We start from the raw sequence: 25,395 nt of genomic DNA on the forward strand, positions 1-25,395 counted from the left end.
AAACCTGAAACTAAACATTGTTTTGGAAGACAATTTGGTACAATTGAAAAAGATTCGATAATTTTGTTTCAACACAAAATGCACTTTTCCCATAATTAAACAACCAAGAAAAAAAACCAATGTGTGTAAGTTTGCAACATGGCTTGATGTGCGTTACTCAGTTTTTTTTTTATTAAAAAGCTGAAATGAAGGGGGATATGATCGACAGCAAAAAGTTCATTTGACAATGAAGCAATTTAGAAACTTGACATTGATTGCAATATCGGAGTTTGCGAGTTCTTGTTCAACACATCTCCACGTGCAGCCTTTGGCACTTCATAGTGAAAAGGGGCATCCGAAGGCGCTGCAGGTATTGGGACAGAAACGATCAGTATTTTACATGCAAGTGTCAAAAAACAAGCAACGAAATCTATGACGATATTCCTGAAAGGCAGTTGCCACACTAAAACAAGTTGACCATCTTCCAGCCCACAGCACTTGAGAAGCGGGAATGCAGGGAATTACAAATATAGTTTTCCAGCAGTTACAGTATTTACAGGTTTCATGATTACATTAAATATCAACTTAAATACATTTCCAAATCATCAAATAGTCTGGTATATAAATAGTCAATATTAGTCTCTGTTGTAAAAGCAGTAATGTTTTTTTATTCTGGTGCTGCAAAGAGAAAAAAAGATCTTAATGGCAGTGAAGGCATTTCAAAGTCACATTCCTATTTCGTTTTTTGTTTTAACAATCTCTTGGAGAAACTATACCTGCAACTCAGTTACATGTTCTACCAACATTCTTCACAAATTGGCCGGTGCTCACGGGGAAAGTTGCTCTACAACTGAAGTGGGGACAATACAGACTTCAACATGAAATTCATTCAACAATGAATGATTGAAATTGGCACGGAGGGAGATAAATGTGGTCAACCCCGTTCTGTACGGTGCGTTCTTGGATGCAAGCCGTAAAGAAGTGTCACCTTCCTGAAGTCCACCTGGATCCCGGCTCAAATCTTAATTTTGGCATAAAGTGCGTTGATCTGGTCTCTGAAGCGGCTCTGAAGCTCCGCCCTCTTGGCCTTCAGGGTGGGAGTCAGCAGACCATTCTGGACAGAAAACATCTCCGGGTGCAACGCGATGTCCCTCACCTGCAGAGAGGAGAAAGGTACAGAGAACAAATGAAGGTTAACTGCTCTTGCTTGTTCAGTCAGTCCCGATATAAATGTTTCTCCCCCAAAAGGTGTGAAGTGACAAAGCTGGTCACCTGCTCAAATGACTTGAGTCCCGCCTCTTTGCCCAGATTCAGGATGTCGTCCAGGATTGCTTTCTTCACATCCTGTAAATTGAGCCACAAGTATGTTTAACTGGGTGAGAGGAAAGAACTGAGACGTTTGTTCAACCAGCTGGTGGTGATTAGTCCTACCTGATTACTACACAGTTCAGAGTACGACCCTTCAAGCCCCTTTTTCTTGGCCCAAATAGGCAAAAAGTCTGGATCAGGCACCACGACGCCCACGAGGCACGCCTTCGAAACAAAGTAGAGATAATGGTTTAAAAATGGGGAAAAAAAGGGCAGAAAAGTAAACTAATTTCGCTTCTTTGATAGGTGTTGAAGGAGGACATGGAGATTGTTGGTGTCACAGTAGAAGAAGCAGGGGATAGGGAGCGATGGAGGAAGAGAGCAGCTGAACGATTAAGAATAATAATTAATAATAATAATCACTGACCTGTAAGCTGTCACCATGAACAAATATCTGGGCCACTGGATCACTGCGGTTATAAACGGTTTCTATTTTCTCCGGAGCGATGTACTCTCCTTGTGCCAGCTTGAAAATGTGCTTTTTCCTGTCGATGATCTTCAGAGAGCCGTTCTGCAACAAGAGAGAGAGAACAAAGAAAAAGTTCAGTTGAGCCACGGTCATAACGACAGTTCTGAGTTCAGCGCCGCCAATCAGCCTGCTTTGCTTACAGGGAGCCATTTGCCAACGTCTCCCGTGTGCAGCCACCCATCCGCATCGATTGCCTCTGCCGTTTTCTCTGGATCTTCAAGGTACCCAAGGAAAACGTTTGGTCCTTTGACGCACACCTACAGCAGCAGAAGGCACCGAAAAAAAATTGTTTTAAATTTTGCACCAAATGGCCAGTTACACTTTGGATCGTCACTTGTTAAAATACAAGAAATGCAATCAGACCAGGTTGACACTGTGCAAAGTGTCCTACACACGTGTATTTTTCTTAGAAACAGCACATTACTAGCCATCACTGCAAGATTAAATTAAAGCAGAGAAAATTGAATTGATCCGAGTGAGAGATAATCGTTTATTCAAAAGGGTTATGGTTCGATCCACTGATCTCACCCTGTCTCTATATGTGTCATAGTTTCTTTGGGCAAGATACTGAAATTGTCTGTAATAGAGGTTGTACACTTTGCACACCATTGGTGCATGAAGTGGTGAAGTGCTTTGACACCGTCAGCAAAGTCCATCTACCTTTTAGATTTATTTCTGAGAGCCATGCAGCAGCTGCGCTGATTCAGAAAAACAAATGATATATTATACGAATACTTAACCGTGGTTTATCCTAATCTCCATTAACAGCTCCATTATTCAGCCACCTGCTGCAGGATATTTGATCAGGACATCTAAGCTACCGAGCTGTGTTATTGTCATTAGGAATGACGGACACTAGCGAATCATAGAGGATAATGGGCAATTCATGACGTCAGTGCAAACGATCTATAAAATCACAATGATCTCTTCCCCATTATGTAATCGTAATGAAAAACTGCTCACCTCTCCCTCTCCGTTTGCTGCCAAGTAATTCATTTCTGCGACATCTACCAGTTTGATATAGTTGCAGGGCAGAGGAGGCCCGACGTGACCTGAGGAAAGAACATTCAGGTTGAGATCTAAAAACATCAGGCCAATCTACACATATTTCCTGAAAGAAAAGACAAATCTTCTTTGGCAGCAACACTTAAAACAACAGTAACATTTACCTGCAGACCAATCTCCGGGCATCGACATGGAGCAACCAGCTGTGCATTCAGTCTGACCGTAGCCTTCATAGAACTGCGCAAAGTACGGATATGAGAAGTGATGCTCTTGAACAAAAGTCATAGTTTTAAAAAAAAAAGCGAAAGTGAAATGGCTCACCTGGCAGCCGAGAGCAGCTCGTAGGAAGGTGAGGATGGTTGGAGACACTGGAGCTGCTCCTGTGATCATGAGGCGCACGCAGCCTCCTAAACTCGCCTGCAGGAATAAAATACAGCGACTTGAACAGCTGCTTTATTTAGTCAGACGTTAAAAAAGAAAAAACAACAACCAGCAGATTCAGTTTTCTTTTGATGAGGGAAAAGTCATCTCCCGAGTCGAGTCGGGCATTTTGACTTGACTCAAAACAGAATGCGAGCAGTTTTGATGACACGTGTCAGGTTTACCTGGACTTTCTTGAAGATGAGCGAGTCCCACATGCTGTCCTTTCTCACCACTCCACTTTTGAGTTCTGATTCTTTCCGCCGGAAAGCAAAATCAAGCAGCCACCTCTTCAGCGGGGTGTTGGCTTGACCAAATACCTGGAGAGGATGGGGGAAAAAAAAGCATTTAAAAATCAGACGTAAAGCATTACTATCGACCAGAGAAGTTCAGTTTGTGTCTGAAGAGGTTTGTGAAACAAAAAAAAAAAAAAAAAATCCAGGTTACTTAGAATGCATAGGAATGTCCTCTCTGACCTTATCAAACATGCGGTTGAGCAGGCGTGGGACGACGGGGAACACCGTTGGCTGCAGAGTTTTCAGATCGTCCATCAGGAGGCGAATGTCTCCTTGGAAATAACCGATACGAGCCCCGTGGATGAGGATAACACCCTGAAGAAAGAAGAGGCTGCTAATTCCATCATGATGAAAAACTGACAACAGCCTCCAGTGGGAAATTTTTTTTTTTTTGACATGAAGAACTTCTTTCTTTAGTCGGGCAGCTTGGAAATGCAATTGTAGGGATTGCATGTAGACGCGATATCCCTCTTCTCTGATTGTGCAGTGTAACAGTGAGGTCAGTTACATCTGAAATATCTCTCCAGAATCTAATCAGTCCAACTTCAACTGTGACAGAACATGTGTTTCATCATTTCAAACTACACTATGTGAAATTTTGAAACCGCAGCATGAATAATAAAGATGATATAAAAATATCCAGGCAGCCAGGATACAGTTAAACTGAAGCCTGCTTCCATTAGCATTCGCGTTGTAACATTGTACGGAGCAACATAAGAACCAAACTACCAGTCAGATGCCTTTATTTAGAGGTAGAGACCATTTAGATTTTAATAAAAATGTGCAAATGAATTTAAAACAAAGATATTCACTCATATCTAAACTAAAAACAGCAATAACAAAAACTGAATTAATGCGTTTACTAGCTTGATGAACAGAAAGGAAACATTTTGGGATGTTATTTAGAAAATTAGCAATTTTGGCCAGCATGGGGCACTATTGTTGCACTGAAAACAAAACGTGGCCACAGTTCATGTTGACTCACTGCAAGTTTCTACCTCCTGTTGAACAAAACTTCATCCTTTAATAACAATAACCCTCAAACCTTCATTTATTCATAAGCGCCATAAAGTGGGGTTGACCTATTAAAGACCTGGAACAACAGATTTAATGGTCTGATATGAATGTAATCTAGATGTAAACCCCAGCCATATAAAGCGTATTGTAATCTGCAATATTACGTGACATTAAATCCAGCTCCAATGCTAACAAGCGCAGTCGACGGGCATTGTGAACATGCACCGGGTTCTGGATGGGTAGATACCAGTGCTGCAGCTAAATCAATATCACTTATATTGCTCTTTAAGCAATATAAAAAGGGTTTATTTTTGGTTTTGATATGAACAGCGAAATTCGAAATCAAGCTGCAATTCAAAAGCAGCAATTATCACAGCAAACCTAACATTTTAAATAATAAAATACATCTACAATCAGGGTTAGGGTTAGGGTTACTCAGGTAGACCTAAAGCAGGTCATCTTGACCATGTTTTCATGTAAAAACACACAAGATTTAGTGCAGTAAGATTGACTGACGTAATAAGATAAACTACTGTTCTGGCCAGTGAGGGGTGTTTTTTTTTTTTTTTTTTTTTTAATCATACAAGCAAGATTAGGAATTTAATCATGCAGTAAGTTGTAAAACCATTTGATGCTATGAACACATTGTCATATTTAGTTACGTGTTTCGAAACAAAGTAAACCCCAAAGCTGCAAAATTGTATTGTGAGCGTCCCAGCATGCAGGTAAATGTCTTTTTTTTTTTTTTTTTAAATCACTGTTAGCATCAACAAACACATTTCTTATCTGAATCTTTGTCGTTTATAAACATTCTGATATAGGACAGCTGAACAATGATCTAAAAATCACATGGCAGAGATCAACTGCTAAGTTTAATCAATTGCAGGAGTACATGTGAAGGTAACCGAGGCCACAACATACCTGAACGACTCTCTCAAACATGTGAGCTAAGGGGAGATAGGACACATGAATGTCATGGAGGTCCAGCATGCAGTGCACCTGCAGGGAACACACAAAGCAAAAACACATGCACGTATGCAGGTCAAGCACGGCATACGGTACCTCCACCACCCTCTCAAACATATGGGCCAAAGGGAGGAAGGAGATGAGCACATCTTTAGTGGAGGGCTTCAGTGTGCCCTGGGCAGCGGCACGCGAGGAGGAGTGAGGAGGGCAGGAAGATACAAAGAGGATCAACCAGAGTCAAGCAGAGTCGGAGACGGAGATTTTTTAGATTTCACACCAAGTCCCATAAAACAGCTTAACGCTCGACTTACCTTTCATTCAACTCAAGGGTTTCTCAAGGATACAAGTGCTAGAGTTGCATTATAGACGCTGTGTGTTGCCACAATTTGACACAATTTAAAAAAAAAAAAAAAGGAAGGAAGAGTTTTGCTGAACACTGAAAAATATAGTTTTCTTCTCGCAACATGTTTGAAATATAAATTCAGTCATTCCACTGGAACAAGTAACACTGAGGAGTAGGCTTTTTTCCATCCTTACAATTTTTGCGGACTGCTTACATAAAGTCACATCTAATAGAAGTACAACATATTTTCGACTGAACAAAGTTTCTTCTCATCAGAAATATATTAAATAACAGCAATAATAATGATAAAACTAAAATGGAGCCTTATTTTGTTGTTGGCGTTTACCTGTGTTACTCGAATGAATGCCGCAGTGTTGGCGATGACATTTCCATGAGTAAGCTTTGCACCTTTTGGGTTTCCTGAAGAGCAAAACAGCTATGAGTGTAATAAAGCATTAAAAAAGACATTACTTTCTTACACTTATATAGTTTCATGGTTACCTGTGGTCCCAGAGGTAAAGCAGACGAGCGCGAGGTCCTCTGGTTTTGGAGGCTGAAAATCAAACCACAGTGGAGCACGTTGATGAATACATAAATAACTATTAAATAAACCTTCTGAATGACTGAGTGAAATGTCCACTTTCAAGTGGTAATTCTCATTCTAATAAGTTATTGACACTTCTAATCTGTTAATTATGCAATGGGCATGTTGGATGCTTCTACTCACCAATGGTTTCTGATGGTTGGCTTTACCCAATGCCTGGCAAAGATAAAAACCTCACAATGAGTTGAAATAATCACACTTCACAATATAAAGCATCTGGCACTCACTTTTTATACGCTTTCACCAAAATACGATTGTGACTTTAAAAAGAGCCAATTTTAAAACAGCCGTTTTTGATTACCAAGAATATATTTCATATCAAATCGCATGAAATGAAAATGCATTTCCCTCATTTCCTTTATTTGTCCGAGGACTAATTGGTAATTTATCACTGTGCCAAAAAAAAAAAAACCTTTCTGCTTTTGTCTTTCTATGAAAATATATGAAAAATGTACCCACTCCTCATGCAGAATAGCAGGCTTCATATGTATTCATGTGCAATAAGCCACTGAAAATGTGAATCAAATCTTGTTTTTTAACAAATATATATATATATATATATATAAATAAATAATAATTGGACATTGGTTCATGAGGTTATAAATTAAAAATAAAGCTAAATATGAATACTTTCTGCTCAATAAACTTCACCACTTGTCTGTCTTTCAATTTTTTTTTCTCACCTCAAACTCCTTCAGATTGAGGATTTCTATGCCGCTCTCTTTACCCCGGGTCACCAGGTCATCATCAATTGCCTCCATGACAACAATCGTCTTCACAAATCGTCCCTGTCCGCCGACGCAGTCCAGAATCATGCGAACCTTTTCAGGCACGTCGCAGATCACGGTTGAGATGGAAGCTAAAGAACAGAGGCAAACAAATAAACCTCGAGTTTAGTCTCGATCAGTATTCTTCCACAGTGCGCCATCACCCCCCCCTTTATTCATACCTTTATCAATAATGTAGCCGATGGCCTCTGTGCCGAGTGTGTCGTACAGCGGGACGGCCACCAGAGAGTATGTATAACAAGCCAGTTCTGAAATGGTCCACTGCAGAGGAACATACCAACATTATGATTTTAGATGCAGTTATTAAAGCAGTCATTTTCAGAATTGGTCTCGCGATAGACAACATTAGAATTTCAACATCCTAATGTCTTTAACACGTCAGCATAAATAACATGTGAACTCAGAATGGTACAAATGGTAACGCCTCAGTGATTTCCAAGACTTCCATCAAGGGTAGCTTTAATGCTCCCACAGCAGCCTGTTTATCCCAAATCTATAGAGTTAGTTCACATGTAATCACCCCGACACCAAGTCTTCACTCGGGTTGCAGCTGTTGTGCACATTTGAGTTTTGTGTTCACGCCTCTCCTGCCACACATCAGCAGACTGGAAAATTAAAATGGGCTGACGTAAAAACACCGGGTGAAAATGCGCCAAAGGGAGAGGCTGTGACGTCCAGCTGCCATATGGTGGCGTTAATACAATAACTGGAACAATGTTTTGTAGAGCCACAAGAACGAAGTGCAAACGACAAGCAGCTACACCTGCTTCTGCAGGGATTACTTTCCACAGGACAGCGTTGCTAATTTTGAACATGGAAGACAGGGATTCACGAAATATCACTTCTCATTCTTCATCATCATCATCATCATCAGAAATACAAACCCACCAAAGACAGTAAGACATGGTATCTGCATAGATTTAGAGTATTATTGCCAACCTAGTTTGATGATTCATAGTCAGCTGGTATTTCCTGGTATTTAGGAAGCTGCCTGTTTACTTTAAGTTTCAAGTTTAGACTTGAAGTTCATGTTTTGGCTGTCTGAAAGCAGAGAGCAGAGCAGCCAGTGGCAGCGGTTATGAAGCTAATTAAGAACTATGCAGGTGACTCTCCTACTGTGTCGACACAACGCAGCTCCACGGTGAAGGGGTCTGACAAAAAAACAATACACATCTGCACTTCAAAAAGCAGCTCTGCTGTAATGTTTGTTTTACCTCCGGCCTGTTCTGGGAAAAGATGCCGATGTATTTGTCTTCTGTGTAAGAGTGACCTCTGTGAAGGAGGGCGGAGCCGAGGTTCTCGGCTCGGCTCGTCACCTGCAACGAACGACAGTTTTTTTTTTACAAAATGATTGGAAGTCAGATTTAAGTGAACAGAGTTATTTAAACGACAGAAGTCCATTTATCACCTCTCCATACGTCTCCCACTCGTATGGCTGGTTCGGTTTTCTTGATCCCAGACAGGGTCCGTCATCTACAAAAGGAAATCAGTATCACTTTTTTGTATTGTTTATTGTCATATACAAGTGACAAGCTTCCAAAATTATTGTAAGAATCAAAGTAATCTAGAGTATCTTGTTGGTCTAGTGGATGGGAGTCTTGCCCGTCATGAAAGAGGTTTGGTTTTCAAAAACGTTCATTCTGGCGTCCCCGAAGACGTCTTCTGGATGTATGGAAATTACGTCTTACAGACGTGATTTGAACCACTGTTGCTCAGTGGGTTGCTTAAGGAGCTTGAGCTACATAAACCTAAACACCTTAGGACAGATATTTATAACTGCTATGAGTGTTGGGACTGCAAAAGATACACATCCTTGGTTGTCCTGGAAACGGTTGACAGGCTTGTAAGGCAGTAATGTTGCACAGCGAGGGGAGACATCAAAATGCAACCCAGAAGAGGAAGGAAGTTTCTGGATTGAGACACAGCTACTGTCTTTTCTCTTCAACAGTTACTCGACATCAACTCACTCGATACTCTGAGTCCTCGCTGGAACACCTCATACATCGTGAGTGCATCACTGTAGAAATGCGTCATAAGATCGTCGCTGTCATTCAGTACCGACCTTCGTGCGCGTTCTCCACCCTACAAAGACAAAAAATTTATAAAAAATTAATGATTATCTGGACCACATGTTTATCTGTAGATGAATAACATTGGAGGCAGCAGTCGGTCCCGTGGAATTCTAAAAAAATAAAAGCATTAAAGCCCAGTTTTCAGCCGACTCACCCATCATGACAACAAGTGAAGATGTTTGTGTTTGCTTGGATTACATTTCAAGAGAGGACATATCCAACATTCCTGCAAAAGGAATTCAGCTACCTAGCATTCCCTTTCCTTAAACTCTCTTATAGCCGTGTCACACCAAGACATTCTTACGTCTCGGGTTGTTTTCACTTCTAAGAATTGTATAGAAAACCTTTTCATATAAAGTGCAGATACAATTTCAGTCCACAGAATTTGACTGGAAATGTAAAAAGAGAACAACTTACTGGGATTTCGATTGACTGTTGTGTGAGATCACAGGGGGGTTTGAGTGCTTTCGGCCTTGTGGCAAACCAGTAGGTGGTGATGGCGGCAAAGGCCCCCATGCCCATCAGTGCATTGGTTGGGAAGCCTCGCACGTACTGCCGAACCTCATCCAGCTCGGGCATCCGCAGCTGTCTCAGGACATCCTGAGCCTGCATGGCTGTTCTGCAGTCACCCTGTCAAAAACAGCAAAGGATGCATATGGTGTGGTAACTCCACTCTCATTTCTTCACTTCTGCATGCGGGTTTCGGTTCCAGGAAAGCTCACAGATTCATTTGTGAAAAACAGACAGCCATTATTGCCGTGTTCAGCAACGCATGTTTAACCAACACATGTTGGTTTAACTTGGAGGCTACCAACATGTAGAGCCTTGAAACGTCAGCGGTATAGCAAAGAAGAAATAAATGAGCCTGGGCCCTTTTGGTGGAATCTACATTGCTGATAATCTGTATTGCCATTTAGCGAAGCAGTAGCAGTGATGGCAAGTGAACAACGTGTGTCTCTGCACATGAGGCCTTCAGGTATGTTTGCTCAGCGTCAATCGGCCACCGTGATGGACGTGACTGATGATGAGGAAGGAGAATTTGAGTAAAACAGTGAAAAATGGGCTGAAACTGAAAACAGCTGCTTTGAGCTGCAGTTCAGGTCTCTGAAAAGTGAGGCTATCAACAAAACGGCTACATTTTAAGCAAAGGAACAACTGAACAAATTGTTTACGTCAAGAAAACAACTATTCTAGACAATTTTCCACGATCTTGGACTGGGTTTTCTTTTTTTTATTGCCTGTTGAGACTTCATCCCTAATGGCTAAATGGCCGTGGATTATAAAAAACGAAACAAAAACCTGAATTAAAATAAAATGAAATCACAGACTGGTATTATTAGAAAACCGAAAAGCATAAAACTTTGTAACACAACTTTGTTTTCCTTTTAAGTTTGGCATTCTGAATGTGACCGTAGATTTTCCAGACCTTATGGGTACAGTTTGTCTCCTGGAACGTCTCAATGTTTTGAAGGATGATGTTTTATTTCCATCTGTGATTTCTGGAAAGCTGATGTCAAACTGAAACAGAAACGGTCAACACGAAACCGAAAATAAAGCTTTGAGGAGAGCATCATTTAGGGTGAGGTGATGCAGCAGCTGAAGAAACATTCAGTCATCTGATTCAGCTTTGAGATGCCAGCTCACAGTTACTGATTATTTACCAAGCTTAAAATACACATTTGCTGTGCTCCCTTTTATTTGTGCCATCATATGCACTCGCACTACAATTGTGTTGTGTTTGTCTAGTCTAGTTAAGTATTGTTTATACACTCGGCGCCGTTTTACCCTCTGTCCTTATCCAAAACAATTATGATCACCTTATGATTAAAAACATTGTGGGTATTTTTTTGTATAACCTGGATGAGTAAGCTGAAGAAAATACAAATGATCAGTTGCTATTTGACAACGGATGTGTCTCAAAGTAGTAAATAAAAACAAGCGTAAGAAGAGGGAGAAAGACTTTTATACATTTCTACTGCAATTTAAAGTATGTTTCAGGTACGAACAGAAATGGTAAAGATAAATAAAGCACCAACAGGAATATAAATGTGAAAAGAGAAGAAAATCTTTTTTTGCTGGATGCCAAATCAGCATAAAAGCAGTCCTAAAACATTTCTCGAAGAAGTTCCCTGACATAAACTCAAATGCTTCAGGAAAAACACTACAGAATTGACGTCTTCATCTTCATTTCCATTCACTGCTGCACTGCATGGGCCGTGTACAAACGTAAGATGTGCAATCCCATTCAGCAGCTGTGTGCCTCACACAAAGACGCAGGAAGGAAATATGACTCCGCACACATGTTCCGATGGCGAGCCTCCGTGGAGATACGAGGACACGAGCACAGCCGCAGAGCACAAAACAGTGAGTCGCTTGTGTGTCAGGGGGAGCGTCCGCTCTCTTTTCTGGATGTTTTAGAAATGAGTTCACTGGGCCGAACGCTCACTTTTCACAATGTCTGCACATATGGTGACTCGGGTTCTGCTAAAATTTTAATACAGCAGAAATAGAGCAACCACCACAGACTCTTAATTACATGTTAGATGAGCCTGCAGCCAGAAAAGACAGATTTATACTAAGCGACGCAAATCCTCGTGTATCAATTATTTTTAATGATTTCCTCTCAGTATTGGAGCACTTTTATTAATAGGTTTGTCCTTCAATATCTAATTGGGTTTTATTCTGTTTAGCTCATGCTCGTTATCAGTCTGGATATTCACGTCAAATCATTTGACCTCCAAGCTAAAAGGTACAAGAAGCAACAGAGAGGTAACAATTGACGTCTCACCTACTTCTATTATTACCCTGGGGCTCATGACAAATGGGACTCATGCCAAGTGGAGCAAAGATCCAAACAAAATTTGACACACAAGCTACTTATATGTCATTGACTTACAATCTCAACACAGCAAACTGTGCTGTGAGAATGTTGCAAATTGTACTATCATGACAATTCATCCCCAATACAGCTGTTTGTTTCTGGGGGAAAAAAGAAAAGGGAAAAAAAAATCTGCAAGAAAACCAAGCACGCTACCCATCAATTTGACGTCGATTCCCAGAGAGCCCCACTGAGTCTACCAGGAATCAGTAAAAACCACAAATAGAGCAGAGCAGCGATCTCGCCAGTAAAAAGTCAGCGACAAGACAGTGCTGAATACAGATAAACTGCGTTCCTGGAAGTTCAGCAATAACTACAATCAGAATGAAAACTTAAGCAATCTCAATACTCACAGATCCACAGTGTGTGTTCGCAATGAAAGGTCGAGACTACGTCCGAACTGGAGAGGTGGAGTTATCTGAACGGCCCAGTTTGCAGCCGCAGTTGCTATTAGAAGGACTCACACTGACCTCCAATAGACCTCTGAGGTTCTCATAACTATGAATAGCAGAAACACGCCCCGTTCAAACAGAAACACAGACGCATGAGACGCGACCGGCCACTCACTGGAGCACAGTTCAAGCAACGGCTTGCCTTAAACTCACAAGACAGACTTTCTCCCCTAATTAATGCAGGTGTTCATGCATCTGTTAGTAAAATTACCGTATTTTCCGGACTACATGTCGCTCCCGAGTTTTCATGGTATCTGGCAAAAAAATGCCTCATGAAGATGAGAAAACGTCAGACTGGTGTAAAAGACACTTATTTTCCCACAAGAATACATGAAAATATAATTCTCAAGACGATTCTGTGTAACATTAACCTGAAGAACATTGGTTACATTTTTTGAATAACACGGCATCCGATTTCTTTTTCCGTAAATTTGCCCGCGTTTCAAAAGTGCCCGACTTCATTCCCTGTGCCACTTTTAAACAACTCCACCATCCTCTGATTTGCCAACTTTTCTTCTTCTAGGCTGTATGCCAAATGGATAGGACAATTTTCATCATCACTGAAGTCCATTCTTCATCAGTTCATGACGCAACTTTCTGGAAAAGTATTGTCTCAGTGCCCAGTTCATGTATTAGTCACCTGCTAAAGTCTGAGAAACAGCTAAAAACAAAAAGTTTTATAGTACTACAAATTATTGTGAACACAATATCAGAAATAAACACCATACTTTAAGTCAATGCTATCAAACTTTTTCATTTACCTTCCTCAAAGTTTAAATATAAAAAAGGCAGCAGACCACTTTAATACAGTGAAGCCAACAACAGTAGATTATCACTCTGACCAATAAAAACAAAAGAAGGAATCTTCAGAATGTAAACAATCAGCAGCTTCTTATGTCCACTATAGATTGTTGAAATTAACGTAATAGTTTCCAAGATCAGATTAGACTAGTTCTTCCTTCATTAGTCCCACTGCAGGGTGATTTCTGACATTGGCAGCAGCTGGTCCCAAGCAAAAGGTTGGGAATCACACTGATCTCAGTGATTCAAACATGCCATGTCATGTTTACTCAGACGTGAACAACCAGCGCTTTATCAAACTCTTATCTGGACCTAGTGTGTGGGGTTTATTTGATGCGTTACTGAGCGTACAGAGAGGCAAAACAAAGGATCAACCATCAATTACAACAAAGCCTGTGTTTCTTACACAGCGGCTTTGTTGACATTAACACCAGCGCCTTGTTATTTGAGGCAATATGAAAGAGAATGTGAGCACAAAACACTGACTCACTTGAAAAACTCGTGCCCGTGCGCAGATCCCTTTGAATCTGAGAGAATAAATTATCATTTACAGTTTCTCAAAGGAAAGTGTCACCAGCTGTGAATGTTGACAATACAGATCTTTGTGGATGATCAGACACATTGGTGCTGAAACGTAGCTGGTGAGAGAAATGGGATGACACGAAAGCCTTCAAAATAAAAGCAATTAACAGGTTCCCATGTGTAACTCATCTTGATGACCTCCTGCCCTTGTACAACTTCGAGCATACCACCAAGGAGTTTGGCGGCCCAGGTCTAGAAACAAATACGTACTGATTTCTTTTTAATTTGAGGGTAATGTCACTCCAGAATAGTTCCTGAACATGGTTAGATTGAGCGGGGAAAAGCCGAAAACTTTCACACTTTCATTTGGCTTGGTTCACTTTCTCATTGCATTTTTGAAAAAGGACCCAACAGTTGTGACAAGGTCATGTTGTCACAAACTCAACCCTCACACTATGTCTTTCACGCTGACAGCTGCTCGTGTGGGTCGCTCTCCAAACAAACGGTGACGAAGAAATACACATTTTAAAAAGACAAGGAGGAAAAGACTCAGACTCACTGATTGGCCGGGACTGAAGAAAGACAATTCATTGGAGTCGACCCGCTTCACCTAAAGCCTCATCTTGCTATTACTCCATGTCTGCTCATAAGACATTTCCTTAGGTTTTACAAGTCATCTTCACATAGAACTGCTGGCTTTGTTTTCTTCTACTTAAAAAGTACTACATTCTCTAGATTACTAGCTTTGGTCAACCTCCTGTATTTGCTTCACCGGCATTTCCCACTGGAAACGAGTGAATTGAGAACCATGTTTTCACATTTGTGCTTGTTAGTTCCATGTCATTTACAAAAATGAATTAACTCTCTGAGACAGTGAAGTCAAACAGTGCAAGCATGAATGAATCTTTAATTGTTCAATGACACAATAGCCGATTCTGTTTGAACGGATTTATTATGATTTGAACATTTGGTCTATTTTGTATGTTTTATACCAACTGCCTTAATAATCAAACATTTCATTTGTTGGATAATTTTGTCACCAAAAGGAGTTTCTAGATGGTTTGAATGCTTATTTGTAAGTGTGCACTTTCTGTCAGATGGTCAGTAGCCGGCACATGCCATTGCTGTCGCGCTTGACTAAGAGTTGTTTGAGGCGAAAGGTACCCCACTCTACCCCCTCCCCTCACCCACCTCCACTGTCCATACTTGGCCTGGGAGGATGACGAGCCAATGGCAGAGCCAGCTCGCCAGTCACCCCACACCCCGACACACAAACACAAGACACTGGAAAAAGAGGTGGAGAGTGCAGCCGGTTCATTTGACACATAACGGATCGTGAAGACGAGCTTGCAGCCGGCAGCGGCTCCACAACCGATTACAACTGTACTGTCACAGCACAAGTGTCAAACAAACCCCAGTCAGGAAGTTACAAATGAAAACACACTCGTTCCCTTCCCAAACATTGTAGTTCCTCCTGGCGGGGCGTTGCATTTACAGTAAAGAAACACTGAGCTGTCAAAGGTCTATTTAAGATTCTTTAAAATGTGATGAATGACACATTAACGCATGACATTTAAATACACAAAGCCTAATCCCACTTTACTTTTTCGTACAAGCAGATTTCTCTGAGCAACTACAAAATCTGCTCAACATGATTGACATCAATCATGAACTTTATACACGAGACCATTTGAGCTGCTTTTAAAATGACCAGGTTAAAATATTGTAGTGCCATTCAAATAAAAAAAAAAAAAGTCATTTCACAAACAACATATTTAATCTTTCAAATCAAATTCTTATTGGACATTGCTGTACCGATGTCTACTTTAAACTATTGTAAGGTGGAAACATGCGTGAATCTGCATTTATTTTAAGGGTACTGAGATATATATATATATATATCAATCAATAAAGATACTGTAAAGGTACTCTGTGAGGGGACTCACCCTCCGAATGTGAATCCCATGGCACCAGATGATGTGTGCCTCAATTAAGGATGTACCAGGAACTTCATATTAGATGACAAAATGTTGTTCCTTGCCAAATTAACAAGAGAGCAGTTCTCATGAGAAGTTCATGAGGTGCCCAGATATCTCACACATTTCCTCAATTTCAAGCAAGGTGAGCACCGTGTCACTGTGTGAAGGCAGCACTGTGGCCATAAATGTAAATAAAGGGCTTTTTGTCCACTGTTGCATACAATCAATTCGGCATTGTTTCAGTAATGGACAGTTTCGTAAAAGCACCTTTGTCATGGTAAAATACATATGTAGGATGAGAAGAGATAGTTTTAAACAAGATTAATTACTAGTAAAACAGTTTCACTAAACTTGTCAAAGATCAAAACGATATCATGATACAAAATATGAGGGATTATATCAGGACAGTGCAGATGTAAAAAAATAGCTGCAGCCTTCAAAATGACATCTGCAAATCTAATCTGTGTTAGCATCTTGAGATACATAGTTCATTACTTAAAATAGAGAAGTACATTTTGGTTTTAAATAAACTTATGATGGCGCAAAAGATGACATATGAAGTAAAACCATCTCATTTTAACAAGGAAGGAACTGCTTAACACTATAGTTACTATCAAGTACACAATGAGCCTTTTTGTGAACTAAAATAAAAGAATGAGCTCTTCTTTCTAACTCAAACACAACATGCCACAAAGAAACGAGTTCAAACTTGCCCGCGGCCGGCTATAGGAAGCATTGCATCGTGGTTTACCGTCAACTCTGCTAATGCTAAATATTGACATGTGAGACTCATGTGTTATTGACTTATCAGGGCGCATTGTTGTTTCTGCTCCCAATACTTCATAGATAATTCAAGAGCTTCACAAATAGTAAAGAATGTCTCGAGGGAAGAAGTTCAACAGGAGGATCCGTCGATATATCCTTGTGAATAAGCTTTTAACGCAGATGTATCATATAGCAGGACATCCGAGGCGACTGATGAACCAGTTTTTCTTGATTTTGCAGGGTGGATAAAGGGCACTATGACGTTAAGTTGTGTAAAGCTGAGCCTGTTCAGAGAAAATGTGCTGAAGATGTCTGACAGGCTGACACTCGGCAACAAGTCACTGAGAAACAGACTGACGGTTGTCTATCATCACATGGCTGTTGGAAGGTTGTTGAAGCTCATTTAACTTCAGCGTGACATCTTTCGTGGGTTTTCCACCCCCCCCCCCCGCCTGACTCGTGTCCATCCTCCTCCAGTCACAGTCAGTTTTAGGACACACAAGCTGACCTTGCACAAGACAAGCACACTCAGGACTGCAGGTTCTGACCCACCGACTGAAAACTCACACAGCCAGTCACATGGGCATGCAGTGGAGCACTTTGCCGGGTGGGAAGGGGGAGGTGAATTTATGAAGTGGAACAAAGGCCACACGCTCCTATACCAACAGCCAACACCTCGACAATGCAGGCCAAAGGGTACTCTACCATTTCTGTATGGCCAGCAGTCAGTGTCCTTCCTCAGAGGAAATTGAATTAGACAATTTTTGGTTGTTGTTGTTGGCATCCACCATGGTGTTATATTCATAGTTATTGTCATGTATCATTATTTCAATGTTGTGATAGTGTCCGATTAAAAAAAAACACAAAAAAAACATGTCCACATCAGATTTTTAACAAAGCAGAAACCACAAAAACTCAATGTGTCTTTGGAATGTCATAATTACTTCATGACTTTACCCAACAATATTTTTCAGGTCTTACAAATACCTTATGAGAGTACAGATATTTATATGAAGTTTATACTCTTTATATTCAATATTGTTTGTTTGCTTCAAGTGTATTTCACTCATGTAGTGCTTGTGCACTACTTAGGCAGCTCAGATAGCCTCCTGATCCTGTGTTTCCAAATCATGATTGATTTCAACCTAAATAGATGGACCAACAACACATGGACAAGATCATTCCCAAAAAAATCCAAACAAAAAGGACCAATTGTTGTATTGAGCCATTTGTAGTGTGGTTGCACCGGCCTGCCTGCCGTACTTAGACTTGCATAACTCAAGGGTTTCAGACAAGAAAATGTTACTGGCAGGATGAATCAGGCAGCTCCTGGATTCCTAAACTGAACAAGGGGTTTAGATAGATTTGTATTAAGATAGAAACAGCTCCTTAGTGTGACGTCTGTGACGAAGACAGCTGGAGCTGACAAGACTGAAAGTGAATAAGATGACACAGTCAGGAGAGCAGCCACATAATCCCCATCCTTCACCTTTAAGAAAAATGCTATCATCAAGAGAAATAGGAGAAAGAAGTCTCAGATACATATATCAAAAAAACCAACGGATTCAGGTCAAATAGACAAAACAGGTAACCTTTATAAAGAAGAGACATTATTTACTTGGTTTCACTTTTTTGTTGGTAATAAACTGTGCCAGTTAAAATGTAGAAAAAGCACCAATATGGCAGATTTGACTTGCTTGGTTTAAATTTTTAAATGAATCCATCTTATATCAATTTCAACAAGACATTAAACACAAATGTCCTCGAAAGGTGACACTCCGAGGAGGGAAAAAAACCCTAATAGGCATAATGAATGTGTGTATATATATATATATATATATATATATATATATATATATATATATATATATATATATATATAAGTGATTACACAGACAACTAGAACTGGCACTGTGAGACAGTCACAGTCGAGTGAGACAGACCAATAAATAAATAAATACACCCACACAAAAACATTACCTTCTCGACCAACTTGGTTGGGAGGGTAAACATTTATAACTTTTTACAATCAATAATGTTTATTGTAGTGCTTTACTGTATCGCAATATATTTTCAAATATCTAACAGTAATTCATGTACTGTGACACATGGCATCAGATTCTTGGTAATATACATTTAATCATCTGGCAGCTACTTCTAAATAAGGCTGTTCTCAAAGAAACTTAAAACACAATGCTGAAGGCCAAACCCGATGCTGTGAATCAACTTGTTTCTCAAATAAATCCTTGCAAGTCCACCAGTATGCGTCCGTCACAAATTGGGCTGTGCATCAGTAGCAGGATGCATCTAAGGAGTCATTTTATTGTCAACCCAGTGAAGGTGGAGCAGGAGATCGTATGAAAAAGTACAAGCCTGTATGAGAGAGACAGACTCATGATGACAGCTTTGTGTAGCTTATTTTGAAACTGAACATGTTTCTCCAGGAATGAGACATTTTTTTTCCCCCCCAAGGGATTCCATTCACAGTATTCACAATAATTCAATTCTCCTGCATATCCCACAGAAGTGTGATAATTTGAGGCTTGTCAAGCCACTTCCTTAATTTGCTCCTCTCACATGAATCTTTCCAAAAGACTTCACTCATGATCATCAGCTGAGTTGGAAAAAAAGTTCTTCTTAAACCACATGCTGGAAGCTGAAAGTCTTGTTTCAAAATGGCACATATGCCCCCTGATTGTTGTGTCAAATGAGTTATCTCAGCCCTCTCCTCCTGCAGGCACCCATAACAGCCAGAAAGGCCGATGCTGGTTTTCTCGGAGCGACGGTACAGTGATGAAGGCGCAGCAGTTTGCCCCAGATTCACAGATCCACAAGCCCTCTCTGTTTGCCCCAATGAAGGCTACTCCTATGGTCCCCAGGGCAAAAACACTTGATTGTATCAGCATGGCAAGTTAAGTGTCCCTACAGTAATGGCTCATGTGATTGCAGTGCGTGGTCAAAACGGCATGACCTAATGTTTTAAAAACGCGGTCTGAAGAGGAGGAAAACGACAGACGCTCTCTCCAGTTACATTCCACAGATTCCTGTCAGGGGAAGCTTGCAATAAAACGCCTTCAGTACCAAGTACGTCTCTGATCCGCACCAAATCTCAACATGTACTGTTTACCAAAGGCCCGCAACATTTCAACCAGGAACTCCAGTACAAGCAACACGGAGTCCACGTCAAAAGACAAGAAAGCAAAGTGAGAGCAACGGAAATGTTCCAACTCAAAAACTTTGTTCATAGTTTGACCACCACCTGTCTGTCATTTCTATTTCGAGATACTCTCTTGTTTGTTATGCTGGTAAGTAAATAGATGGATTGGATTTAAATAACTGCTCCCTCACCCACATTTGCATGGAGACTTGAAGGTTAGTTTGTCCACCAGTTCATTGTAAACATAGTAACCTCAACATTTGAGTTCATTGAGGAAAAACAATGAGTCTTACTAACAAGATAGGGACTGATTGAATAATGACCCAGTGACCATCTGCATCAAAGAGTTCAAGAGAGAAAAGAAAAGCGGCAATGAGAATGTGTTTGGCTGGTTAATAGTGTTTGAAGACTTGTGAACCAGCAGGAAGCTTCACAGTAAAAAGCAAAATGTTTAAGATCTCCTTGGCAGATGATTGAAAATGTGTTGATCTTTCAGGTAAACTTTCAATTAGAGGAGGACACTATCGATTCTGTCATCTTCTATTCTCTACCACGTTATCAGACTGGAGGTCAGAAAGGCAGCTGATCCCAGTTTACTATGGGTTAATGACAATTACATTAACTTAAGCAATTTGTGCTGATGTCTTTGTCTTTGGAATTTATTCTGCCAAATGTAGGTGTTTTTTTTCTCTCTTGCCCCTAATTAACACCTCTGTCATCTCTATTCCACAGTCTTGATGCTCACTGAAATCTGTCCACACACTTTATGATCCAAGATGCTCATCTTCTTAGTGAGTGAAGATCAAGCGCATCATGGCTCCATCTGAGTGGTCAAACATGTTGATATCGCTATAAAAATAAATTTATGGCATATTGTGTAGCCCTACAGGACAGGTTGTCAGTCCATCATAGGGCAAACAATATTGCCCTACAGGACGACACACCCCATAATAATATATATATTAAAAAAAAGCTGGGTTAAAGCATGAAAAGGTTCAGCTGCAATCCCAGCTTTGACAAATCTTACAATCTCTAAACCTCACCTCTATCTGTTTTTATTCAAATAAATAGCATGAAGGATGCCCGTTGTAATTTGATGGCAATATCTCAGCTCCAGTTTATCATCATCATACATAATTCCAGCACATCCACTAAAGACTGGACCTTCAAATCCTAAACGTTTGTAAAAATCATCACAGTGGGCATTGTGATTGCATTCATTTTTCTCAGTGTTATAGTATCTCAGTGTTTACATTAAGCTGCATTTTCACAGGACCCTATAGGATAGATTATGTTCTTGGTCAATATCTGCAATGTCCTGATATGACGTCTGGTTGCTTGGCAACAGAGAAGAAATAAGACAACACTGTGAAACAGCATACTGCTGCTGTTGGTTTTTTTTAAAACTGCGGCTCATACACAATGTTATCAAAACATTTTGATGACAAACAAGAAAGACGTTTCTGAGTCTATCATGTCTGTGACGTCAGTACCAGAATGTCAATACAGCTCAGGGCGGGGTGGAGAATAATTCATAACAGTGATGGAGATAAGAAACACACCACGGCTCTTGATGTTCTCGGTGACGATATACTGGGAGAGTAAGGAAACAAGATATACACGTTATGTAGTAATGGACGAGTTCAGACAAGACAAAGGGGGAGGATCGGTTTGGGGTTAGCAGGTCGAGCGCATACACGATATGGCGGGATGCCACGACTTGCACTAGTAGATAATGGCTACATTGTTCCACTTTTACTCTCCTTACAATCTTAATCAATTACCTAACAGAGACGTCTGTGTGAGGGGAGAAAAAAACGGCTGCAAACATAGTAGACGAGAGGTTCAGGAAAAAGTTTCGATTCGGAGAATCATTGGACATCATCATCATCATCATCATACTACGTGTCAATATCTGTTTTCATTGAGCACAGATCCACAGACACATATATTTGTCTAAGAGTCATCCGATTAAAAATAACAATAATAATAATAATAATAACCTCACCTTGATTGAGTACCCAAAGCTCACACGGTGTCTAATGCTGCTGGGTGAACATCACGACATAAACAGACCCGGAATTGTTTGGAGGTGCTCAGACACAAAACGTGGCCCGACTCTGCTCTATTTAAGGAAACGTAAAAAAACCCCCATAAAAACCAGCATTTCAAAAGGCTCGCATCCCGCTCGAACTTGTGCAAAACGACATCGTGCCTCGATCTGCGCCGACCGACGCCCAGGGATGCGAGTTTATGGGCGGTAAATGTTGCCACTGACCTGTTTGCAGCCGCAGACTTTAACCTGATTCTTGAAGCAACAGAGGAGCGGCAGTGGCGGCGGTGGGCTATATTTTATTCAGCTGCCACGGCGCTCAGCCAATCAGAGCGCACCTCGCATGTCGCTTCCGCAAAACGTTTGAGAGGCACGCGGTGATTGGTCGAAATGTCGTGACATCACACTCCGCTTGTGTGTGTGCACAAAATCAGGTCCATCCTGAAGAGCAAAGGCATAACCTGACAGCAGTTGAACTATCAATTATCAATCAAGTGTTTGCATTTACTTTACTTTACTTTACTTTGTGCATGTCGATTACTTTAATGACATGGACACTTACACTTAACATATTGTCACAAAAAATGTCAACATATTCACAAGGTACAAATTTACATATGATATGATATGATATGATTTGATATGATATGATGAGTGTGGGGAGGAGAAGTGCAAATACAGAGGGGGAATTGGGGCTCACTGATATGTAACACATATGGTGTTGGCTTATTTCTTATGTTCCTCATATTTTGAGCAGAAGGTTCAAGGTTCAAAGTTATCTCTATGCAGTGTTTGTTAATATGTCATTCGATTCATTGAACCAAATATCTTCCTTTCAGTGATTTTGGTGACAATGTGTTGACCTACCATTTAAAATATAATGTTTTAATCATAAATGAGAAGTATGTTTTGGACAGGAGCCCAGTTAATAGAATAATAATGTTGTTTTTTTAAAGATTGTATTGTGTCTATCAGACATGTTAGAGATCATATTTGGTGAGACACCGCAGTTAAACTATCATCTGCATACAGATGTAACTTGTGTTTATTGTCTTCTTTTACCCCTTTAATTTAAAACTGCAACAGGGATGTATGGTATGTATGACTACTAATGAATGAAATTCCCTAACTACAATTATCAAGATTAAGTTTGACAAATTAGCATGTGTGTATTGCTATCTTTAGTATGGAATTTACTGATGCAGTACTTATAGAGTATTTATATCTAAAAGGAGGTTCACAAACATGTCATGCTAAAAGAAAGTTCAAAACAAGGTTTATGTTTGCACATGTGGGGATAAGAGCTCATCATTCCATCTGAAAAGCCTCGTAGTGTCAAGCGGGGGGGGGGGGGGGGACTGCAGATATTTAAACATGTTGGAAGCACCATCATGCTGTTGGGCTGCATTGCTGGTTCAATTACTAAATGCTTTGAATGTAATAAGGTGAAATCTGAAGACTACCAAGATCATTGAAATGTGACAACCAGTGTCATAAACCTATATCCATGTCATTCAGCAGGACACCAGTCAGAGCATGCATCCAGCAGCACAAAGAAAAGGAAAAACATATCCCACTGATTTGTTTTTTTCAAGCACATTTTACAGAGTAACAATGCAAAGTGCTTCACACAGCATTCATTTTTGAAATAAACGTACAACGTACAGCCACGTGCTGCAGTGAAATGGGTTACACACATTTAGCATCAGTGAAAAACTGAATTCAAACAAATGAGATGATGAGTGCATTTTAAAGATAGTAAAATGTGAACATATGTCACCGACTAACAGAAGTTCATCCCTGTGAGACACTTCTTTGTTCAATTTATGGACATCTGACAAAGTTTAAGGCATTTCTTTAGAGGACTCCATCATCCATCCATCCATCCATCCATCCATCCATCCATCCATCCATCATCCATCTTTTAATAGAAATAACCTGTTCATCACAGAAGTTACAGGGTTTTTTTGGTTTAAATTATCATTTTGAAGTTATGATGCATGGGTTTTTATTCATGGAAAGCAACTCTGCAACAGCTGGTTAAAGATATGATTTGGTAAAACGACCTTTACTATTGTACAGACAACGATAGGCTACAATGAAAAAAAAAAAAAGATTGTATATCTAAAGATGCATCCACGGTCAAGAAAGCAACATAAAAACACACGTATCACTAACACACTAAACGGGGTTTAAAGTGACTTCAATGTATTCACAACAAATCACAAAGATGAACAAATTTAAAGTTATAGATTACAGGTGAGTGAGCATGAAGGCGACAGAGACTTACAAAAAAATACCACAAGAGGGAGCACTTGTACACTGAAAGAAGAGTCTCACTCAATGTGGTATTTAGTAGTATTTTTTTTTAAATAGGTCAAAAATGTTGCAGTTAAATATTAATCCTGCTTAACAAATGGAAGACAGGTCAAACGCTGAGGTGTCAGCTGTCCACCTGCCTCGACACAATCAGTGACTGCAACATGAGAAAGTGAAACAAGGAATTGGAATACTGTAACCTTTAAATCATAATATGAAGGCCTTCAATCACTTTGTGTTGTTTACTCAGCTTCTGTCAAATGCAGGAATTATGTATCTATATTATTTTTGCAAAGAAATCATCCATCCATATTGTATATGGCTTTATCCAGCTGAGCAGTGTGGGTGAAGGCAAAGACAGGCTACCACACAACAAACACCCTATAATAGGCTGGCTCTATTGCCCTATAGGCCGGCCACCGCTAGAGCCGGTCAATGTGGTTCAGGGTCGTTGGACTCTTCTCCAGTGCCGACTAAACAAGGAGAACAAAAATCGAGAGATGATCAACTACTGGCTGACCTGAACACTGACAAGACCAGCTTTCATTAATGAATGTATCTGAATTCATTCAGCAACCACTCTCAGGGGTGTCTATTCCTGCAAATATTCTGCACGATCTGGCAACGGATTCTTTCCTCCTCCTCCTTCAGAGATGCATCTCCAGCAGAGAGCGAGCCCTGGTCTTCTCTGGGTCTCTGGCATCCAATTGGCTCTATCATTTTCCCATCCCTTGCAGCGATTCACCCAGGTGATGTGAGATGGCGGGCGCAGCTGGATCTCATCATCATCCCTTTGAGGCTTCTTGGCCTGTTTCTGAGCCTCCTCGGCCCGCTGCTCGGTCTCCTCTGCCTGCGGCAGCACCTCAGGCTGTGGCTGCAAATTGAGGTAGAAAATTAGAGGATAATGGGGATGCGGCCATAAAAATTTGCAACACAGAAAACCAGAAAGAGAGGCACAGAGATGTAGGCAAACATGCACACCAACAAATAAAACCGCCCAAAATACAGGATTAAGGAGAAACAAGGAGTCAAATGAGGTGTGGTCAGATAGAAAGGACAGCAGTGAAACAAGTAGAGGATGGAGGATCAATGTTAAAGAAAATGGTGGAAGATGAATGGAAAGGCTCAGGACAATGCAGAGA

At 40.5% G+C, this 25,395-nt stretch overlaps 1 protein-coding gene across 7 annotated transcripts; it reads right to left on the reverse strand.

The window, feature by feature from the left end:
• Positions 1 to 147: 147 nt before the first annotated feature.
• Positions 148 to 22,199, reverse strand: acsl1a (acyl-CoA synthetase long chain family member 1a). Of its 7 annotated transcripts, XM_080520542.1 has the most exons (22): positions 12,559 to 12,680; positions 9,745 to 9,957; positions 9,223 to 9,337; positions 8,664 to 8,728; positions 8,470 to 8,571; positions 7,417 to 7,516; positions 7,151 to 7,326; positions 6,591 to 6,623; positions 6,365 to 6,416; positions 6,210 to 6,283; positions 5,617 to 5,694; positions 3,718 to 3,852; positions 3,427 to 3,561; positions 3,143 to 3,238; positions 2,986 to 3,058; positions 2,780 to 2,868; positions 1,957 to 2,073; positions 1,715 to 1,858; positions 1,411 to 1,512; positions 1,252 to 1,323; positions 968 to 1,135; positions 150 to 343 (listed from the first exon to the last, which is right to left on the reverse strand). In XM_080520542.1, the coding sequence occupies exons 2-21, from the start codon at positions 9,937 to 9,939 to the stop codon at positions 995 to 997; spliced, it is 2,094 nt and encodes a 697-aa protein (XP_080376668.1). In that variant the 5' UTR covers positions 9,940 to 9,957; positions 12,559 to 12,680; the 3' UTR covers positions 150 to 343; positions 968 to 994. The 7 variants fall into 7 exon arrangements, with proteins under 7 accessions (XP_080376670.1, XP_080376669.1, XP_080376668.1 ...); XM_080520544.1 differs by lacking the exons at positions 5,617 to 5,694; positions 12,559 to 12,680 and adding exons at positions 5,476 to 5,553; positions 22,160 to 22,199 and having other exon boundaries at positions 148 to 1,135; XM_080520543.1 differs by lacking the exon at positions 5,617 to 5,694 and adding an exon at positions 5,476 to 5,553 and having other exon boundaries at positions 149 to 1,135.
• Between the last annotated feature and the right edge of the window lie 3,196 nt (positions 22,200 to 25,395).

The sequence above is a fragment of the Blennius ocellaris genome (assembly GCF_963422515.1).
Source record: "Blennius ocellaris genome assembly, chromosome: 3".
Classification (NCBI taxonomy): Eukaryota; Metazoa; Chordata; class Actinopteri; order Blenniiformes; family Blenniidae; genus Blennius; species Blennius ocellaris.

Excerpts from the sequence above, each read along its gene's own strand:
- acsl1a (XM_080520544.1), bottom strand. The coding sequence starts at position 9,939 with ATGCAGGCTCAGGATGTCCTGAGACAGCTGCGGATGCCCGAGCTGGAT. Across the intron at positions 9,338-9,744 it reads AACAGTCAATCGAAATCCCA|GGTGGAGAACGCGCACGAAG; the intron begins GTAAGTTGTTCT and ends TTGTCTTTGTAG. Across the intron at positions 2,074-2,779 it reads CAGCAAACGGAGAGGGAGAG|GTGTGCGTCAAAGGACCAAA; the intron begins GTGAGCAGTTTT and ends CTGCTGCTGTAG.